This window comes from Lupinus angustifolius, chromosome LG07 (assembly GCF_001865875.1).
Source record: "Lupinus angustifolius cultivar Tanjil chromosome LG07, LupAngTanjil_v1.0, whole genome shotgun sequence".
NCBI lineage: Eukaryota > Viridiplantae > Streptophyta > Magnoliopsida > Fabales > Fabaceae > Lupinus > Lupinus angustifolius.
In genome coordinates, this window is record NC_032015.1 from 983736 (window position 1) to 1004696 (window position 20961).

General features: G+C 31.2%; 4 protein-coding genes across 6 annotated transcripts; 3 read left to right on the top strand and 1 right to left on the bottom strand.

Moving 5' to 3' along the window:
* Positions 1161 to 3708, top strand: LOC109351514 (arabinosyltransferase RRA3-like). The gene is made up of 2 exons (XM_019592968.1): positions 1161 to 1532; positions 2382 to 3708. Exons 1-2 carry the CDS (start codon positions 1341 to 1343, stop codon positions 3492 to 3494), a joined length of 1305 nt encoding a protein of 434 aa, XP_019448513.1. The 5' UTR covers positions 1161 to 1340; the 3' UTR covers positions 3495 to 3708.
* Positions 4049 to 7936, bottom strand: LOC109353036 (G-box-binding factor 1-like). The gene is made up of 12 exons (XM_019595225.1): positions 7910 to 7936; positions 6522 to 6587; positions 6392 to 6442; positions 6205 to 6270; positions 5933 to 6007; positions 5667 to 5827; positions 5487 to 5568; positions 5295 to 5343; positions 5055 to 5209; positions 4785 to 4859; positions 4503 to 4628; positions 4049 to 4356 (listed from the first exon to the last, which is right to left on the bottom strand). The coding sequence occupies exons 2-12, from the start codon at positions 6567 to 6569 to the stop codon at positions 4285 to 4287; spliced, it is 960 nt and encodes a 319-aa protein (XP_019450770.1). The 5' UTR covers positions 6570 to 6587; positions 7910 to 7936; the 3' UTR covers positions 4049 to 4284.
* On the top strand, positions 12092 to 16576 carry LOC109351516 (dolichyl-diphosphooligosaccharide--protein glycosyltransferase 48 kDa subunit-like). The gene is made up of 13 exons (XM_019592970.1): positions 12092 to 12404; positions 12522 to 12658; positions 12825 to 12950; positions 13252 to 13305; positions 13410 to 13523; positions 14119 to 14174; positions 14264 to 14305; positions 14522 to 14597; positions 14694 to 14765; positions 14853 to 14978; positions 15067 to 15171; positions 15578 to 15661; positions 16317 to 16576. Exons 1-13 carry the CDS (start codon positions 12131 to 12133, stop codon positions 16362 to 16364), a joined length of 1314 nt encoding a protein of 437 aa, XP_019448515.1. The 5' UTR covers positions 12092 to 12130; the 3' UTR covers positions 16365 to 16576.
* Positions 18217 to 20308, top strand: LOC109351517 (UPF0496 protein At4g34320-like). Of its 3 annotated transcripts, none has more exons than XM_019592973.1 (2): positions 18217 to 18493; positions 18953 to 20308. In XM_019592973.1, the coding sequence occupies exon 2, from the start codon at positions 18972 to 18974 to the stop codon at positions 20091 to 20093; it is 1122 nt and encodes a 373-aa protein (XP_019448518.1). In that variant the 5' UTR covers positions 18217 to 18493; positions 18953 to 18971; the 3' UTR covers positions 20094 to 20308. The 3 variants fall into 3 exon arrangements, with proteins under 3 accessions (XP_019448518.1, XP_019448517.1, XP_019448519.1); XM_019592972.1 differs by having other exon boundaries at positions 18218 to 18649; XM_019592974.1 differs by lacking the exon at positions 18217 to 18493 and adding an exon at positions 18625 to 18678.

Genomic DNA, 20961 nt, shown 5'->3' on the forward strand with positions numbered 1-20961 from the left:
TTATTTTATTTTTTAAAAAATTTCTTTTTATTTATGTGGTGATATTAAATTGATAAAGACATAGAATTGGGAGAAACTTAAAAACATATGATTTGTTCCTTTTTAACTTACTATCCCAGTATCCAAGTGGTGAGCTCTATAAACAACTTCAATTGTTTTTGGATGTAGACGTTGTTTTTGTATTCAACTAAACTGGGGAGTTTTATATATTTTAAAGTTATTTTATTAAAAATAATTCAAATTTTTGAACGTTAAAAAATTATCTATGACATATGGCTTTATATTATATATTTGATTATGTAATAGTTTTTTATATTATCATTGTATTATCTGTCATTTATTTTTAATTATATTTGATTTTTAAATAGGAATGACAACGAGTACGAAAGAACACGATAGTAGCTACCCATTATCGTTCCGAAATATGAGACCATTACCCATTTTAAAATATATGTACATGTGTGTGGATTTTTTGCGAGTATTTCCAGGTACTCATGAGTATAACGAGTACCCATGGGTTTTTCTACATTATTAATGAATTTTTAACTTCCTACTTTTTTATTGTGTTTCATATGAGATAAAATTTAATTATTTTTGTGTCTTTTGATAGAACATTTGACAAAAATGCTAATATATTGGAGTTTTCTATTTGCATAATTTGTTCTCTTTATTCTTTAACAAAAAATATGTATTTTTCTTTGCAATGTCAGTTTCTACACACATAAAAATATTTATAAGGTGTTTTACCACTAAATTTAATAAAAAATGTGAAAATTGTAAATCGGTAAAATAAATAATATACATAGTGTTATGAAGATTAAGGTATGTACTTTTTATTTTAATTAAAGATAATATAGTAACATATAAATAACGAGTACTCGGATATACACATGTACTAAAATACTCTTACCTGCTCGTATGACTATGAGTACTTTTTTAAAATGTGTTGTAAAATCAGTTACGGATTTTGCTTGCAATATCCATGTATACAATTTTTAATCATTCATACTCTTAAATAAAAGTTATATAAATAAATAATAAAAGTTATAATAAAAAATATATATTTTACTCTCATTAATTAATGCATTACAATTTTCAAACCTAGAAAATAGAAATATTCTAGAAATGCTGCTATGTTCATTGCTTGAATCATCCACGTTTATTATTCTGTATTTGTGTAACACTGTAATAATTTCAGAATCATGTAGCTAAGTCACAATCTCTCTTAAAAATTAAACTCAATGTCTCAGGTAACAATCTTAATTTTCCCATTCTTCAACCCTTAACCTCAAACCCACAAAAAAGAAACCCAATAACCAGAAATCAAGAGACAAAAAAACATGCTTGGTCGCAGAGAAGGACCCTTGATGAGGAACAACGCTCATTCTCTACGCAAATCAAGGATCATAACCGCCATAGTTATTGGAATTCTCATTGGATGTGTCTTTGCTTTTTTGTTCCCCAATGGCTTCTTCGTTCCTCACACTGTCACCGCTAATCGTCACATTTCTCTTGCTGGATCTAAGACCCAGGTTCCATTTTCATAAAAAGATTATAGCTTTTCATAAAAAGATTACAGCTTTTTATAAAAAGATTACAGCTTTTCATTTTTCAGCTTTTGGGTTTATGTCAATCTAATTCTCTTCAATGATGGTTGCCGATGACTTCGAATTCATCAGTTCTGAATAAGTATTTCTCCTGCATTATTGTGTAATTGTGTTTGACCTTGCTGATCTAACTGAACAAGCTTGTTTCTTGTTTTAAGATTTGTTAAGTTAGTTGATAACCTTAGATGGATCATGTGAACACTTCACATCTCTATGATTAGTTTTGCTTGTGAGAGAGTGTTAGATAAAATTGTAGCAATGCTAGTTTTCAATGTGTAGTTCAATATAGACTTTTTGTGTGTGTCTAGATCAGTGGATTTGGAAGGGAAATAATGTCTAGATTTGGTTTCTCATATGTTTGGGGTTGTTGGATGTGGTTGATACATGTTTGAAAACTCAACGGTTTCTTTGCGTAATGCATAGGCTACTTGTGTTAGAAAATGCAAAGTGGTTATTTACTATTCCACTGCTACAACATTAAGAAGCACTTGTTATATGAAAAGTCATGCACTATGTAGAACTTAGCGTTTAGTTCGTAGTGGCAGTATGGCACTATACATTGAGCTCTATAGTGTAGCAATCAATCAGGTATGATAGCCTAGAAGTCTCCATATCTCTAGTATAATAACGAGACTCTACCATTACATCAAATGTACCAAGTAATATAAATCTGCATCTTCTTCCTCAAACAACTAGCTTGATTTGTATAATTGTATTAATTTCATGAGGCATGACAATCTTCATTTTATTTGTTATGGATATTTTGTTTGGCAGGAAGGTTCAGATGAATGTGAACCCTCAGATCGGGCCAACATGTTGAAATCAGAGTTTGTGGCAGTATCAGAGAAGAATGCTGAACTGAAAAAGCAGGTGAGGGAATTGACTGAAAGGCTCCGGCTTGCAGAGCAAGGGAAAGACCAGGCTCAGAAGCAGTTTCTTGTATTGGGTAAGTCGCAAAAAGCTGGACCTTTTGGTACCGTCAAGGGATTAAGAACCACTCCTACTGTTGTCCCTGATGAATCTGTGAACCCAAGATTGGCGAAGATATTAGAGAAAGTTGCAGTTAAGCAGGAGCTTATAGTTGCACTAGCGAACTCCAAAGTTAAGGAGATGCTGGAGGTCTGGTTCACCAATATCAAGAGAGTTGGTATATCCAATTATCTGGTTGTTGCTTTAGATGAAGAGATTGCAAAGTATTGTGAAGCAAATCAAGTCCCATTTTATAAGAGAGACCCAGATGAAGGTATTGATACCATTGGAAAGGTTGGAGGGAATCATGCTGTCTCTGGGCTTAAATTTCGCATTCTAAGAGAATTTTTGCAGTTGGGATATAGTGTTCTTCTGTCAGACGTTGACATAGTATATTTGCAGAACCCTTTCGATCATCTATATCGTGATTCAGATGTGGAGTCCATGAGTGATGGTCATGATAACATGACTGCTTACGGCTATAATGATGTGTTTGATGAGCCTGCAATGGGGTGGGCTAGATTTGCACATACTATGAGGATATGGGTTTACAACTCTGGGTTCTTCTACATCAGACCAACAGTCCCTTCAGTTGAACTTTTGGATCGCGTGGCAACTCGACTTTCGAATGAGAAGGCATGGGACCAGGCCGTTTTCAACGAGGAACTCTTTTACCCCTCATATCCTGGTTACGATGGTCTTCATGCTGCAAGAAGAACTATGGATTTCTATCAGTTCATGAATAGTAAGGTTCTGTTCAAGACAGTAAGGTATGATGCTAACCTTAGCAAATTGAAACCAGTAATTATTCATGTGAATTACCACCCTGATAAGCTTCCAAGAATGAAAGCAATTGTTGAATACTACGTTAATGGGAAGCATGATGCTCTTAAACCTTTCCCTGAAGGCTCAGATTAGTGATTGTTTCTGCAGAAATTCTCTTGGCATCTTCATTGTGTAGAGTGTAGACCAGTTCCACAGTAAATTTCATTAGTTTTAAAAGAATGTTTGTAGACCAAAAAAGGAATCATTTTATGAGCACATTGAGTTTTGCTTTTGCACATTCTGCAATGCTCCAGTTTTCTTTGTTTCTTCTTATCTCTTTTATTATTATTTCACACTTGTTTGCTGATGGAAAGTTTTTTTGTGGTTTTGATCTTAATACCATATACGACCCATTTACTTCAAAGTCAAATTAAAAGCATTCAATATTTCAATCTAAGTATTTTGCAAAATCTTAAGAACAATTAAAAATTACGAGTTTCAGTCACCTGGTCACTCCATAAGAACCCATAGCATTTAAAAAAGAAGATTGGTTTTCAATGCTCATTTGCAGCATCAGATTGAAAGAGTTTATGTTTATTAGACTCCTGGGTGAAAGAAGTAATATACTAGAAATCCAAAGTTTGTCTTTGAAGAAACATGCTGCAAACTCAAGTACTCAAAAATTCATGCTACTTTGCAACGAACTGCATATCCAAGTAAACCACTTATATGTACTAGGTAACTACAGTTTAAATAGTAATCTGCATCATGAAGCAAACAAGGTAGTTCCACTACATAATGAAGTTTAAATGATGGGAACACTTGTAAATATTTGAAAGCCAAAGGAGAACTAGGAGTGTTCATATATGAGTTAGATAGATAGATGTTCTGAATTTCTGATAGCTGTAACTTTCTCATTCAACTTCCACTGGCCACAAGGGACTCAGGGAGCAGCAGGTTTTTTGTTGATAAGATCTGCTATTGATTCTTCTCCATATTTCTCAACCAGTTCTTGCTGTCATCACAACATAACAAGTTCAATGCTGAAATTAGTAGTCATTTCTAACAGTCCAAACTCAAACTATTCTATGTGTCTTAGCTGAAAAACATAGAATTAAGCTGTAAATAATGGAGCAACTAGGAGTTTAATTAATGGCATACCATTAAGGATTCATTTTCCTTTTGGACCTCCTCACTCTGCTCAGAAATGCCAAGAAGTTCTTTTCTGAGCTCGGAAACTTCATCCCGAAGATTTTCCACTCTTTTGCGTAGCTCTTCAGTTTCTTGCTGTCAAGGTCATGAATGAAAGGAACTAAACTACTACAGAATTATGAAAGCAATTAAACTACTAAAGAAATAATGTGTTAAATAAATAAAAAATTACAGAAAGAAAAAAACACTTCAATACACTTCCACCAATATTTTGCATGATGTAGTGTATACCTCTTTCCTCATCTTTCTTCTCTTGGATGATTCCCTATTTTGCTCCCTTTTCCTTTCTTTTTTTCTTAAACTTTCCTGTCATAGTAAATACAGATCATAAATAAATGGTAAGACATTGTGAAAATGGTGTTGCAGCACTTCATGCAAAAGGACCAAAAGTGACTAATACTAGAGTCTATAAAGAACAAAGATCATAACCTAAGGCATTCCAAGCAAACCATGAATCTAATTAACATGATAAAAATAACAATTCATAGAAGTATATAGTACCAGCTTTTGAAGTTGGGGATTAGTATCAGCTGCATTCATATCTGTCTCCAAATTCTGATTCAGAAGATTAGTCGAATTTGCTTGTGAACCACACTTTTTATTCTCCTCAACAACGTTACAATTTTCGGGATCAGTTTTCTTCTGTGCTACTTGCCCTGCTCAAATCTCAGAGATCATAAAACATGCATTTTCATCTCCAATGTAACAGATTAAATACAAACCGATGAAGTCTAAACCTACCATTCCCGAGTATCGTATTACATTGTTGCTTCTTAGTCGAAGGATAGCCCTGCAGCAGAAAAAGGATATCATCATACATTGTTGCCAAAGATTCTAAGCATCCTGAACTACATCTTAATAAATTAGTTTCATACCGAGTAACATAAATATATACTAATACAATATTTCCCAGCTAGCTAGCTCTATATGCACCTGAAGTACTTTTTTTGTAGATCTATATCCACTGTTAGCATCATGGTGTTCATGTTGTGATCCACCGGTTTCACTCGCCGCACTGTGCAAAGACGATTTACCAGTAATAAGTTTACCAAAATTTGATTAAGTTATTCAGCAGAAGAACAAGGTAATGTGCCTCTACAATATACTCCTTACCAGTTAATTTCAGGGGTTGAATCTCTTTTCACATTTTCTTCACATTCATTAGTTGCTAGTCTTTTAGGTTGTAAGTTCTCATCACTTTTTTCAATTGAGTCCAGGTTCTTACCACCATATACCCTTAGTAACTTTTCTGAAAAAGACATTGCAGAAGAACCCTGACCAACATTCAAAAAGAGTTTTATCATATACATTAATGAATATGCACATAAACTTATTCATCATTGAACAAATGTATTAAATGGTTAGGGAATTATAATTACCTCAGATACCATATGATAATTTGAAAGCCTCCTAGGATCATGCAGAGAATCAAACTGAAGTGGCCTGCTCCATGCCTAGGCCAAAACAAGATATAACACTAAAATGAATCACATACATATATTTTGCCTACAACATAGTCAAGATTATAAATTGCGGGAAAAATGCGACGACGTTTACGGTTGTTGAAACTACCGAAATCATAACCTTGATCATAGTCAAAGCAATGCAAATATGCATTTGGTTTAAGATACATGAAAATATATTTAACTACCTGGCTTAGCATCCCTGAGGGATAAGAACAGAAGCCTGCTGAAGTAGACTGAGGAGTAATATATGTCTATAGTTAAAAGTGATACAGAGGGTTAGTTTTTTCCCTATGAATGAATGAATATGAATGAATGAGAAACATAAAAGATTATAAGTACACATTATGACTGATACAAAATAAATTTATATACCTGCATATTAGAAGACCAAGAACATGGTGGCAAGGGATTATTGGGAGATTCCTGATAAGAAAAAAATGAAGAAAAGTTAAGTTTGATCAAATAAGATTGCAGATACAGAAATTTAGATTAGACCACTCACATTTTGAGGTTCAGAGGTTTTGGAAGTCTTAGGAAACATGTCAGACATGTTGGATTTCTTTTGTCTCTGTCAATCTCAAGAGGAATTAAGAACTTAGTATATGGCTGAATGTACATAAAGAAGTAAAATTTGTGCAATGTTCCAAATCTTGTTTAAAAGTAAGATGACTAGTAAAAAAAAATATGCTGAGACAAATCAAAAACATGTAATGAACAAGTGGTGTAATCAGAATGACTAAAAGATCAAAGTGATTTCGATTCCTTAATTATAGAGTGGAGAGAATAGTACCAAAAAACATTAAGAACACATAAATAAATAAAAAGTACATGATAAACTTTTAATTTAATAATAATTAGGTAACGGTTAAGAAGATTGTAGATAACTCATAAAAATTTCAAAAAAAGATATACCTCATAAAAGAAATGCATTTGAAACATTTGTTTTGAAATGAATGAATAAAAATATATTTATTTATTTTTTATACTATATATAAAGAAGAAACATGGTGTTACTATTGTTCACTACAAAAAAAATATATTTTAATCTCTAAAATGAAATATAGACAAATTGATTAATAGCAACACCATACCATAAATAAAGAGAAGGATAAATGGTGCACAACATAAGAGTGAAAAGTTGACGAGATGTGATTTAAATTATTTAATACTCTTTATTTTATTGCCTTATACCATTATTAAAAAAGTTACATGAAATAAAATCTAAATAACATAAGGCAACAATTACAAATAAACACAAAAAATGATTTATAAAATTGTGGCTGTATCATTCAAAATATTTAATCATCATAAAAAAAATATATCTCGAATGAATAGTAAATGTTGTGATAATCATACACTCTTTAACCAAATGTCATTATTTTTTGTTTGTTATGATGCATGATCATAAGCAATATTGTTAGGATTTGTGTTTATTTTAAGAGCTAATAGAAGTTTAATATGAGAGGATTAAATAGAGTTAGTTATTCTTATTCCAAAATACACAATTTTTAGATATGAGAAGTATAAAACCAAAATTTTATACATATTGAGAAGGAACAAAGAAAATTATATAAGCCAAGACCTTTTTACACATAATGCTATGTGCTATTGATAAGTTAAAAACTCATGATAATGGAGATAACAATAATATTGAATAGCATAAAACACAGCAAAACCCATTATTATGGGTTGTGAACAATTATAGATCAATATGAACACACATGTGTTTTTTTTTCTTTCCAAATGATGAATGAACATATGTTATATATGCATTAAAGAATATAATCGGAACCAAGTTTCAAGTACCATATGCAGTGCAAGGTATGAATATATATATATATATATATATAGAGAGAGAGAGAGAGAGGGGAGTGCTGAAGAGAAACCAACCTGTGCCTCAGTCGCAGAAACGAAGTGCGAAACTGCTAATCACACATTATTATTATTAGTGGGGCTTTATTATATAAGAAAAATAGAACTGTGTAACCTTTTCAAATAAAAGTAGTGTTAAGTGTAACTAATTAACTATAAATATTTATACATAATTCGTATATCATATATCATTTATTTATATTATTTTTTTAGAGTTGATTATGATTAAAAAATAAATAGTGAATGATAGATGATGAACTGATAGTATATAAAAATTTTATATTGTGTATGCGTACCTAAAGTATCATTCAGGTAATGTGATATATTTTTTTCAATAATTATATATTAAAACTTACCTAAAGTATAAATGTATTAAAATCTATATAAGTTGGTTTTTAAAAAAGGAGATAAAAAAATCTCAAAAAATTGGCAATTGCCACATTATGAAGATAAGTTTATGAGATAATCAGATATTTAGTAAATTGTAAATGTCGTGATATTTTTATTTATCAGCATAAAATTCAATAATAAAAACAAATGATTAATGGCAATTTAGTGAAAGAGAAAAGAGGATACCAAAAAAATGATTTGTCTTATATATTAGTAAGTATGAATAAATAACAATTGTAGGAATATATTTAGTATTATTATTAATATTTATCCATGTAAAGGGAGTGCATTTATATTACTTACACATGAATTTATGTACTAATACATAATAAGAGTTTTACACATTGCCATTGTATATCTATCATTTATTTTTAATTATCATTGGTTTTTTAAAAAGTAATACAAATGAATTATAGAGAAAGTACCAATTGTATATAAATATTTATACTGATAATACATAAATATTACACTTTATTACTTAATATATGTAACTAGAAATTTGGAAAAAGAGAAGACAAAAATGTATACGATATCTAATAGTGAAAGAGTTTTATATAATGTCAATTTATTATTTAACATTTATTTGTAATCATTATTGACTCTTCATAAAAGTAACATAAATAAATTATGTATAAAATATTGTCTAAACATAGATCTTTATGCTAACAATACAGTCAATTTTGGTATTTGCCAAGGGGCAGCCAAGAAATTAATACTTTTTCAATATAGAAATCTTTAAATGGTATGAACATAAACAAATTTGAAAACCTTGTTTAATTTGAAAATATGATATTATTATTTTCAGGTGTGTTAAATGTCAATAGATTGTTGATAGTAATATTATTCAACTCAAATATAATTGTTACCACTGAGAATACACAAAATTCAAAAGATTTATATAATTTGGACCCTTTGTTTTTTGGGTGAATAGACCCTATGTTTCATTCATTAAAAAATAACCTTTTCAACATACAACAAAGCCTAACAAAACAAGGGATGTAGAATGGTAGAATTAAAATTTGAACAATGAGGATTGAGGGTATAAAGTTAAAAAAAATATCATTGAGTAACATCATTATTTACATATGTATAAGAAGAATATGTTAATTAAATTTGAGTATAATATTGGAAAACCTACAAACCTTCAAATCCAACAAAAACAAAATTAAAGCCACTAGTATATGATAGATCCATGTGAAATCCTTATGTTGAAAGTCTTGATGAAATATCACGATGTTATATTAAGACACAAGCCAACAACTTGATTACTTGTTATAACGATTTTCACACAAAATACATGTTAAAATGATATATACAATGATATTTTTGACATTGAAAAATATCTCCTTTCTCTTTGTTTACCTTTTCAAACAATAGAAAAATTCAATTTATTTTTTATTTCTGTCTCTTCACACTATCTTTTCATGTCATGGATCTCATTTATCAATTTTCATAAAAAAACAACATTGTTTTATATTCATTTATGTACATCAAGATTAACAATATATTTGAAATATATGAAAGATGAAACTATTTTACTCAATTTTTAGACAAATAATGTATATAAAATATAATTAGTATGCAACAGTTTGATATCTGAAGTTTATATTTTATAAAGAAAATACTAGTGACCTAAAAATTGACATAATTTAACCCAATTTAAACAAATTCATCATGGTATTTTTAATTTTCATTAAATAATTTATAGAAATAGTTTAATGTTTCATAATATGATAAAGTTTTATCTAATTCTAATAGATTTTTTTCACACATAATAAATGTTAAAAAAACATAAATTTCGATCACTTATTCTTTTATAAAATAACTTTCAAATATACTAGAAAGTCTTGGATTTTTGGGTCGTAAAATTGAGGGGGAAAATGAATGGACTAAGTTTTAAATTGATGGAACCATTACCGTTGCCAATTTACCAATGTGTAATCAAAATTACTAAATTTGCATTATAAGATAGAATGTATACATCTTGAAATCCAATTAAAAACAAAATTAAGCTCGAGAAAAAATCAATTAAGTGTTTGTTTAAGCTTTTGATGTATAATAAGATAGAATTAATCCTTAAGTTTGGAAAAAAATTGTCTTGATCTTTAATATTATGGAATTTCCATTAAATGGTGATATGATTAATAGAACCCTAGTCATTTTAGTCTTGGTGCCCAAAAGTTCAAAATGTTTTCATTTTAATCCATGTACTTTTTTACTGCAATTAGTTCTTATAAGTTATTTTATCCATGTATTATGTAGCTATGTAAGTTGATAATGCGGAAATGGACTAAAAACCAAAATCTTGATATATTTAGTATGTATATACTGATATTGTAAGTATTTTTACATTATCAACAAATAAGTTATCATTCATATGTTACGCATGATTGATTATCAAACAAAAGTAATTTAAATAAGCGGTGAATAATGTATTGACAATGTAAAAAACTTTAAACTAACCATGCATGAATTTTAAATTCAATCTACTTGGTTCCTTATAGTTTATAAATGGGGAGTACATGTTTGTGATTAGTTGAAAAAATATATTTAAATTAATTTTTTAATAATTAATTATGTTTCTAACAAATTATAAGCCGTGACACATGAAGTGATACACTTTTTTGGGATAACATATGTTCACCTGTATAAATGTTAATGTCTCACACAACAATAAATTCTCATTAACTTAGTACGATTTTTTGGACCATCTTTATTAATGGAGAAAAAATACATAAAAAATAAAGAGAATTCTTGTATGATGTGACAATTTTAACTTTTAGATATAATATGAAGACAAAATCAATAATTTAACTTTCTATTTGTTCTTGAGATTCCTTTACCCATATTTGGATAGAGTGAGACTCCTATCTATTAATGGAGAGAAAATTGTCGTGTAAATGTAAAGAAAAAGTAACACACAATAACATTTATATCTTTGTTATTTAAAATGATATTATATTTTTATCCTTAAAATATAAAGGAAAAAATTACATATCTCTCTATTATTTGAGAGAAATCTCCCTCATTTGGATATGGGTCGGATAATGTCAATATTACGTATAGAGTAATGTAAAATGTTGAGACACAAATCCTATAAATGAGAAGGGGATCATTTCATAATCATTGGCTCTCATCTATCGATATGGAAACGTTATCTAAAATGATCTTACATTACATTATGAGCTGCTAACTTTGTTTCAATTCCTCACCCCAACCACCACCGGTGAGAACAATGGTAACATTGCATATATAGTAGAATATAAATGCAATTGATGTGATGTCCAAAAAGGTTACAATTGTTGTATATACTGTTAATCAATTATCTACCATTCATTTTTTTATTATATTGACTATCCAAAAAAATTAATACAAATAAATGATAATAATGTAGTGAATATTTTTAAATTTTTATACTGATATTATATAGATATTACACTCATATTCAAATAGTAATAGTGTCCTTTAATACTTCATCCATTGAAAAACGTAGCACAAAAAATGTAACAATTGATAGATATATTTTAGTATAAATAATTCATTCACCCACATTAACTTTCTTCCTATATCAAACAAATGTATTTAATTATAATTGATTTTGAAATATAAGAAATATGATTAATATAAATGGATAATGTAGTGTGTACAAATCTTTAAGTTGAAAATGCATAAATATTACATATTTCTTATATTTAAAACAACTTATATAGTTAAAAAGTTGTGCTCTGGGCCCACACTATTGCAATTAAGCCCAAGTCCAAAAACAATGGGGACAAAATCCAATTAAGGAAATTACGAAAAGACCCCATCCCCTTAAGAAGACTCTGTGAAACTCATTCGAGACCCAAAATGTCGAAGCTAGAAATCTTGTATGTGTTCTTGAGCTTGAGCTTTATTCCACTGCTATGCACCTCTTTCTCTTCCGATACACCCTCAGAACGGCGCGTCCTCGTTTTGCTCGATGATTTTGCTCTCAAATCCTCTCACTCTCTCTTCTTCAATTCCCTTCATTCTCGCGGTTTCGATCTCGATTTCAAACTCGCCGATGATCCCAAAATCGCGATACAGAGATATGGCCAGTACCTCTACGATGCCCTAATTCTCATTTGTCCCACCGTCGAACGTGAGATTTCTAATTTTATTTTTCAATTGTTATTTGTATTTTTTGACATGTATTTTTAGGTTTTTTTTGGTTTCATTTGGTGATGTTTTTTTTAACCTAATTGTAAAAAATGTGCAGGATTTGGAGGGTCTATTGATGCTGCTGCTATTTTGGATTTTGTTGATTCTGGTCATGATTTGATAGTTGCTGCTGATAGCAATGCATCGGATTTAATACGAACAATTGCCACTGAGAGTGGAGTAGACTTTGATGAGGTGCTTACTTTGAATTTGATTAGCTGAATTCTTCATTTTACTTTGGTTTGTTTTTTGTTTTTCCTATGTCTAATTGAGATATAATGTGCTTAGCTTATATTGTTTGTATTTATTTTTTTACTCGGGTGTTATCATTTACTTTTGTTTTCTTTTTACTTTTATCTAGGATCCTGAAGCATTGGTTGTAGACCATTCTGGATATGCAGTCTCTGGCACCGAAGGGGATCATACATTGATTGCTAGTGATGATTTCGTCAAGTCTGATGCGATTTTGGGAAACAAAAGAATTGAGGCAAGTGCGTTGTTAATTAATTTGCTAATTAGATGCATTATGTGCAGTACTGTTAAAGTTTGCGATTGTTTGAGCCCTTGAAGTTGTTCTTGCTCATTTCATTTTCCCTCGTTTATCCTTTGTCTTGACATCGGTAGATAGTTTGTTGAGTCATTGTACCCAATGATAGCAGTTAAGTTTTTTACACTTTAATGAGAAGTCTTGTGCTCCATTTTGGCTCTGAATAACATTAGGCATTACTACCAAATGCTTCTTATAAAACACAATCTTTTCTGTCTGATGTTTTCATTATGTGCAACAGGCTCCAGTACTTTTCCAGGGGATTGGGCATTCATTAAATCCTTCCAATAGTCTGGTAATATTTCTCTCTCTTAGTTGTTATGGTTAAACTTACTGTATTTAAGTTTGGGAACTGGAGATTAATGTATCATGTTTTATATTTTTTTGGTTTCACCTTAGGTGTTGAAAGTTCTTTCTGCTTCTCCTTCAGCCTATTCTGCCAATCCAAAATCTAAGTTGACAAGTCCTCCATCACTCACTGGATCTACAATCTCATTGGTATCAGTTATACAGGTATGTAATATCTTAACCACCTATTTTTTGTGTTGTTTGCAGTCCTTATCTGCACGTCTCTAGCTATCTTTTGACATGTCAATTGTTGCCTTTAAATTTGCATACAGGGTTTAATTCTTTATTCTATGTTCCTTTTAAGTTATCCATTTCCATTTTGAAGTTTTATTATTTACCACAGTAAGACCAGGGGTGGAACCAGGTAGTGGGAAAAAGAGGTGGTCACCGCCAAAGAATTTTCTTCTTCTGTGTATGATATATATTATTATATAATGGTAATATATTCATTAATCATTACATAGATATTCTTTTTAAATGATTATGTCAAAGGTAAAATTTAGATATTTTGATCAGTTTTTATTAGAAATTTAAACTTTGGTTAACATGTGTTAACTTTTCGCCTCCCATACCCATTTTCTGGTTATTTCCTGAGTAAGACACAATAAGACTGTAATAATTTAGATATTTTGATTTTTCTGTTGTTTCAGAAAACCTATGTTCCACACATTTAATGGTCCATTGCATGCTGCTATGATTTTTTTAAAGATTAATTCCACACAAGTGCCGTAATCCGTTATTTAATTTTATATTTTGGCAGGCAAGAAATAATGCTCGTATATTGATCTCGGGCTCAGTAAGCCTGTTCAGCAACCGGTATGAAGTGCTTACTTTTTAATCAGGGTTTTGTAATATGTAAGATCTGAAGGTCGTTCTCACTATCATAAACTTGGATTTTTGTGCAGATTTTTCAGGTCTAGTGTGCAGAAGGCTGGGAATCCAACCAAGTGAGTGAAGTGCTAAACCTAATATTTTCCTGTTTTCTACCATAAATTAGTTCAGTACTGGAGTAGCAGTCTCCTCTCTTAGCATTGCCATAATAAAATTTCTACTTTCTATCTGCTAGTTTGTGCAATTCTTTTAATTTATCCACCTTAATGTGGTGGAACACACTTGCTGCAGTTGAAGGTTGGTAATGGTTTTTTATTTTTTCGGAATAACAGGCATGATAAGTCAGGTAATGAGCAGTTCTTGACTGAACTCAGCAAATGGGTTTTCCATGAAAGAGGTCACCTCAAGGTAAGGGAAAAGTACTTCTGTCAAGTTTAGTGACATTTTTCATTTAGCATGATTGCTGTTAACTAATATGCAATTGCTTCATATTTTGATATTAAGGCGGTGAATGTGCAACACCATAAAATTGGGGAAGCTGATGAACCAGCCATGTATAGGATCAACGACGATTTGGTAATTTAAATGCTAATATATGCAATGATTGTGTTGTGATTGAAACATTACTTCTAACTGGAACTCACTTCTCAAATATTGTTGAAGGAATACTCTGTTGAAATTTATGAGTGGTCTGGGATAACTTGGGAACCTTACGTAGCTGATGATGTCCAAGTGCAATTTTACATGATGAGCCCCTATGTCTTGAAGACTTTATCAACTGATGGAAAGGTAGTTTAGAAATTTCTTTTTGTGATACACTTGTGATCTTCTCCACTAAACTCTTGTGTGATTTTCTGGATTATGTTTTCTCTTTCAGGGTCGTTACTTCACATCTTTTAAGGTTCCTGATGTCTATGGGGTTTTCCAATTCAAAATTGAGTACCAAAAACTTGGGCATACAACCTTATCTTTATCAAAGCAGGTAAGTGCTGATCCTCTAATATTTTATTTCGGAGTTTTAAAGAGTCATTTAACCCTAGTATCCTTTTTTCCATGCAAAAGTTCAAACGACCTTTCTGCATCATCAGATCTACCTTTGAATATGAGCATAGCCACTTCAAAACTTTTCTGCACACGTTCATATATATGTGTGTGTGTGTGTGTAATAGCACTTTTATGGGTTTAGAATTTCCTATTTTTAGATGTTGACCTCTGGGGTACCTAGCTTTGCTTTATTTATTACTGTGATCTATTATCTATGCATACTGTTCAACCATTCATATTTCAGAGTTTTTCGCCTGGATAAGAGAATATTGAAATCATACATTATAGTAGTAAGCAACCTATTGAAAACAGTATTCATGAACTGTGTTGAACTTTCCTTGTAGATTCCCGTCCGTCCCTTCAGACACAATGAATACGAACGATTTATTCCAGCAGCTTATCCCTATTATGGAGCAGCATTTTCAATGGTGAGGATTTCTCTCCCTATCTCATTGGACAGGGATAATATATGAATTGGAATATGTCCTTGACTCTGTGTACGATACATTCCATGAACCTGTTAATGCATCCCAAATGGTGTTAACACATATCTTTCGTAAAGATAGGTCCAATCCGCATGCTTCATGTTTATGTTTAATATATGTTTGACTGTACATATCATGTAAACTAGTTTACTGCATAGGTAAACTGAAGCTCATGTGCAAACTTGGAAATAGTTTGCTGTTCTAGATAATGAATTTGTGACCATTCTTAGACCAATATCATTGACCATTACTGATGTACATTAATGTTCTTGTTAAGTTCATTTCTCTTAGCAGGCCTAGATAATGAATTTGTGTCCAATCTTAAACCAAAATTATTCACCATTACTGATGTACATTAATGTTCTTGTTAAGTTCATTTCTCTTAGCAGTACTTGTGCAAATGTGAACTTGCATTGAAATGTTCAATTGAATTTTAGCTATTTGGATTAAGTGGCACCTAATCTCTGGCTGGCTTAGCTAGATTCTTTTCTAAAAGCTTCTCGAGACCCTGCCCACTGTAAATTTAAGTTGTTATTAGATCTATGTATGTTTTGTCTTGATGGCATTTGGGTGATATAACCTTTTGATTGTGATGCAGATGGCAGGTTTCTTCATCTTCACTGCTGTTCATCTATACAACAAGTAGATCTAAACTTTGGCACTAAGATATACTGTATCACCATGGGGTTGGGCTTAAATTGAGATTAAATTTTGATTTGGCACTAACACAAACCGATGTTTCTAATTTATCATAGCTGGGGTTTTTTTTTACTCTGTTAGCTGGCCTTACAGTATAACCCTAACATGCTTTTATTTTATTTTACGTTTAGCACCACTGCTTAGCTTTTCTTGATGCCCTGAATTTCAAACGTGTATACTATTAGCCTATTAGTATTTCAATTACATATCAACACTTTCAACTTGTTAATTAGTAATAGTCTTAGATTTTTATTATAAAAAAAGTGACCAATTATTACTATTAAGGGTATCTTCACACCTTTTTGGGTAATGAATTAATTCTTTTCGGGGTTTGTGGCTGTCCCTTTAACAATTGTCGCTTTCAGGAATCGGGCTATTCACCTTTTGGTTAGCAATTGGATGTTATTTGTGAAAGGGACTAAAATTCTATAGATACTGTCTTTTATTATTAATAAGGCCTCACTTAGCCGATTGAGAATTTAATCATTCATTTGTACAAGGATAACATGAAAAACCATACAAAAATTGTTGGCTTGTGATTTATAAAATAAACATGATTGGTAAGTATGAAGTGTAAATAAATAATAGTGCAATGTTCTCACTCTAATTACTTTAAAGAAATGCATGCTCATGACAAAACAAGAAGAGAAGCACTGCATTATTCTATCATGACAAAAAAATATTCAAATTAATACACCGATGCAAATGCACACAAAAAGATTCAATTGTGTTAAAGCTAGTTAACAAAACGAAAGGGTTCTCCAAATTTATGACCAAACACTGGAATCTCTCTCTAGAGTGATATATTGTCATGTATAGATTTGATTCAAGAGATCATGCATTATGTGGTAAAGAATGAAGACAAAAATCAGTTAAAAACGAATAGGAAAGGAAAGTCCAAAGTTTGGTCAATTTACTTCCAATAATTAACTTATGTAATCTTGGTACGCATCAACTTTCCAAAATATCACGAGTGCTTGGCTAGATTGGTAAATTAAAATTAGTTATTTTGTCGTTGGTTGTCTCAATCTGCTTCATGTAACTTTCCTCATTCGTCATTGGATTTGATCCAAAATAAGGTTAGGAATGAGGGAAAATTATACGTGGCTGCGTTTCCTAGCTTTTAGATTGAGTTGCATATTTCACTATTTAGAAATTCCAATAAAGAATCTCCCCATATTAGAAGATAATTATCTCATTCAGCCAGTAAAAACATGACATATGTACTATTTTGTTTAGTTTTAGAAATATTTTTGTAGAAAATGATTAAATATAACACATGTCATAAATTTATTCGCTAGATGAGATAACTTACCTCCAAATACATCACTTTATTCTCTTTACTAATTTCTAATCTTAATACAAAGCACCTTATTTTATACGGTAATAATGGTTGGGCATAATAATAACTAACAAATCTTGCTTCCTCATTATATGTTAGAAAGTCTTACTAAGTAAGTTATCATTACATATTATAAACATTTTTTCATTTTTTATACTATAACTAAATATTTTCTCATCATGTGTATAATGAATTAATTAATTTATGGACATATGACCATCATTCCCAACAATTGTCGCTTTTAGAAATCGAATCATCCAACTTTTGATCTATCATCTAGCACTTTGTTCCTAACATGTTTTTCTTCATTTTTTTTAACACGTAAAAGTTAACAACTTTTAATTTTTGTTCAGTGTACTTACACCATGGTATCATTTATTGTGACATTAAAGTTAGATTGAGCTAATTAATTCACCGACTAGAAATAGAATATAGTTTGTAATGTTTGCAAACATTATAGTACTTTGAGCTGTTAACAACAACCTAAGCTGAATGAAGCTTGTGCTGTGCACTTTCTTGTTCATTAACTCAACTTCATTGTAACTATGTTACTTTCTTTGCGCGTTAAAACATCAACACATGAAATTGAAAAAAAGAGAGAAAGAGAGAAAGAGAGAAAGAGTGAGTGATAGCTTGCTTCCCGCGTTTTCTATCTGCAATACCTCATTTTTATCATGCGTGCAAGCGATCATTGTGAAATAATAATCAATCTCAACCCATATCCACATTTCTTGGTTCTTTTTCTCTTTAAGCTTCTCCATTCTTTTTCCACCTCAAAATTTCTTATTATCTTCCTTTTTTCCTCTTTCTACAAAAAACAGAAACAAAACCCCACCCCCTTTTGTTCAATTTCAATCCTTTCTCATTGTCTTCTTCAATCGCTTTCAAAGGTTTGAACTTTTCTAAATTCTTTATCTGGGTCTGTTTCATTTTCTCTATTTATTTTACTTGTCTGTTATGACTATGATGGTTAAAGTTTCTTATTTATGCAACTTTATGGGATAGCTTGGTATAATTTGTGTATGTAGTTTGTATTTTTAATCACAAAGTTATAGAGATTAATGTGCTGGGTTGAGATTTTCTTTTACCAATTGCACCAAGAACCATATTAACTTTCAATTTATTGATTGCTCAAGGAATCATTATTAGTGGTTTCTGAATTTAAATTGGTTGTTTTTCTTTTCTTTTGTTAGATTTAGTTCTATTGGTGCAATGGGAAACCATATGAGCAAGAAAGTCCCTGAAACATCGTCTGCTGTTAACCTCAATACCGAATTGCACTATAGCACCGAGCTGAGTTCTTATGAGGCTGCTTGCAAGGTTGATGCTGATTTGCGGTCTTTCGACACCACACTTCAAACTCGAACAAATCAGGTTATCAATACTCTTGCGGTTGGGGTTGAAGTTCGATCCCTTTCATTTGATTCTCTGAAACAAATAACAGAATGTCTATTGGAGATGAATCAGGAAGTTGTCAAGGTAATATTGGATTGCAAGAAAGATATATGGAAGAGCCAAGAATTGTTTGAGCTAGTTGAAGAATACTTCGAGAATAGCTTACAGACTTTAGATTTCTGTACTGCATTGGAGAAGTGCCTAAAGCGAGCTCGGGATAGCCAGTTGCTTATCCTTGTGGCTCTTCAGCAGTTTGAAGAGGAAACAGAATTACGGGACAACCGCTTCACAAGGACGTTACATGAACTGAAGAATTTTAAGGCGGCTGGTGACCCTTTTACCAAAGAATTCTTTGAAATCTTTCAATCTGTTTATAAGCACCAGACAATCATGCTTGAGAAGTTGCAACTCAAGAAAAACAAGCTTGATAAGAAACTAAAATACATCCATTCTTGGAGGAAGTTGTCAAGTATGATATTCGTAGCTACATTTGCTGCTGTCTTGCTTTGCTCGGTTGTTGCAGCAGCCATCGCTGCTCCACCGGTTGCTGCTGCTATAGCGGCTGCTACCTCAATCCCGATTGGTTCAATGGGAAAGTGGATTGACTCACTTTGGAAGAACTATGAAAATGCATTGAAGGGGCAGAAGGAAGTAATAAGTTCAATGCAGGCTGGTACTTATGTTGCTATAAAGGACCTGGACAATATCCGTATTCTCATCGATCGGCTTGAAATTGATATCGAATCTCTATTACATAATGTGGATTTTGCCATCGAAGAAGAAGCCGTGAAAGTTGCAATAGATGAGATCAAGAAGAATCTTGGAGTATTTATGAAGAATGTTGAAGATTTAGGAGTCCAAGCTGATATGTGTAGTCGTGACATTAGAAGAGCAAGGACTGTGGTTCTACAAAGAATCATAAAGAATCCACACAATTGAAATTGAACAACATTATCTTATACATGTTTTCTGTATTATTTCTTTTGAATTTTCTTGATTTCTAGCTACCATTTATCCATGCTCAATTGGATTCATGTGGAAGATAATAATCAGACATATTCTGTATGCATGTCTAGGCACCTAATTTTTTTTATTCTTTTCAGACAATAGTGTGATAATGTATTTATTTATTAATTCATTTCCATTTTTAGTTATAATCTGTTATATATAAACTTAGTTTTGAATTTATATATATCTTGAAATATACTTAAAAATGGAAAGCAAGTGGTCCTTAAATCAGAATCATTGTATCAACCATATTGAGATTTGATATTCAGATACAGGGAATTGGCAGATATGAATATGAACTTCAGAAGGAGCAAGGTCAAAGACATTGTCCAAGAAAGATGGACAACAGTAATGGTAACATCGTAGATAGTAGAGGTGACAAAATTATCCACAATCCATCGAGTGTTATATTGTCAACTTTACCATAGAAGCTATTTAACTTTTTTCCTTTTCTCCCTTATACCTTCATTTCCAAAGTTATATTGTAAATAAGACCTTGTTAGATATCAAGGATTAACAAAAAAAAGTTCAAGAGTTCGATTCTTGGAAGTAACACTTATTGGAGGAGCATCCACAAACCCGAAATGATTAGTTCCTTAAGCGGTGAAGATACCGTAACGAAAAAAAATCCTATATTGTCTCAGGATATTCTCAACATTTTAAAATGGTAAACAATAAAATCTAACTTCTAGACTATAGCAAGTAAACCTACTTTGGTAAAGCCTAGAAACCGAAAGAAAAAAATAATATAAAATAAATATATATATTTGTGTATATATAAAAAGGGGAATAAGAGAAA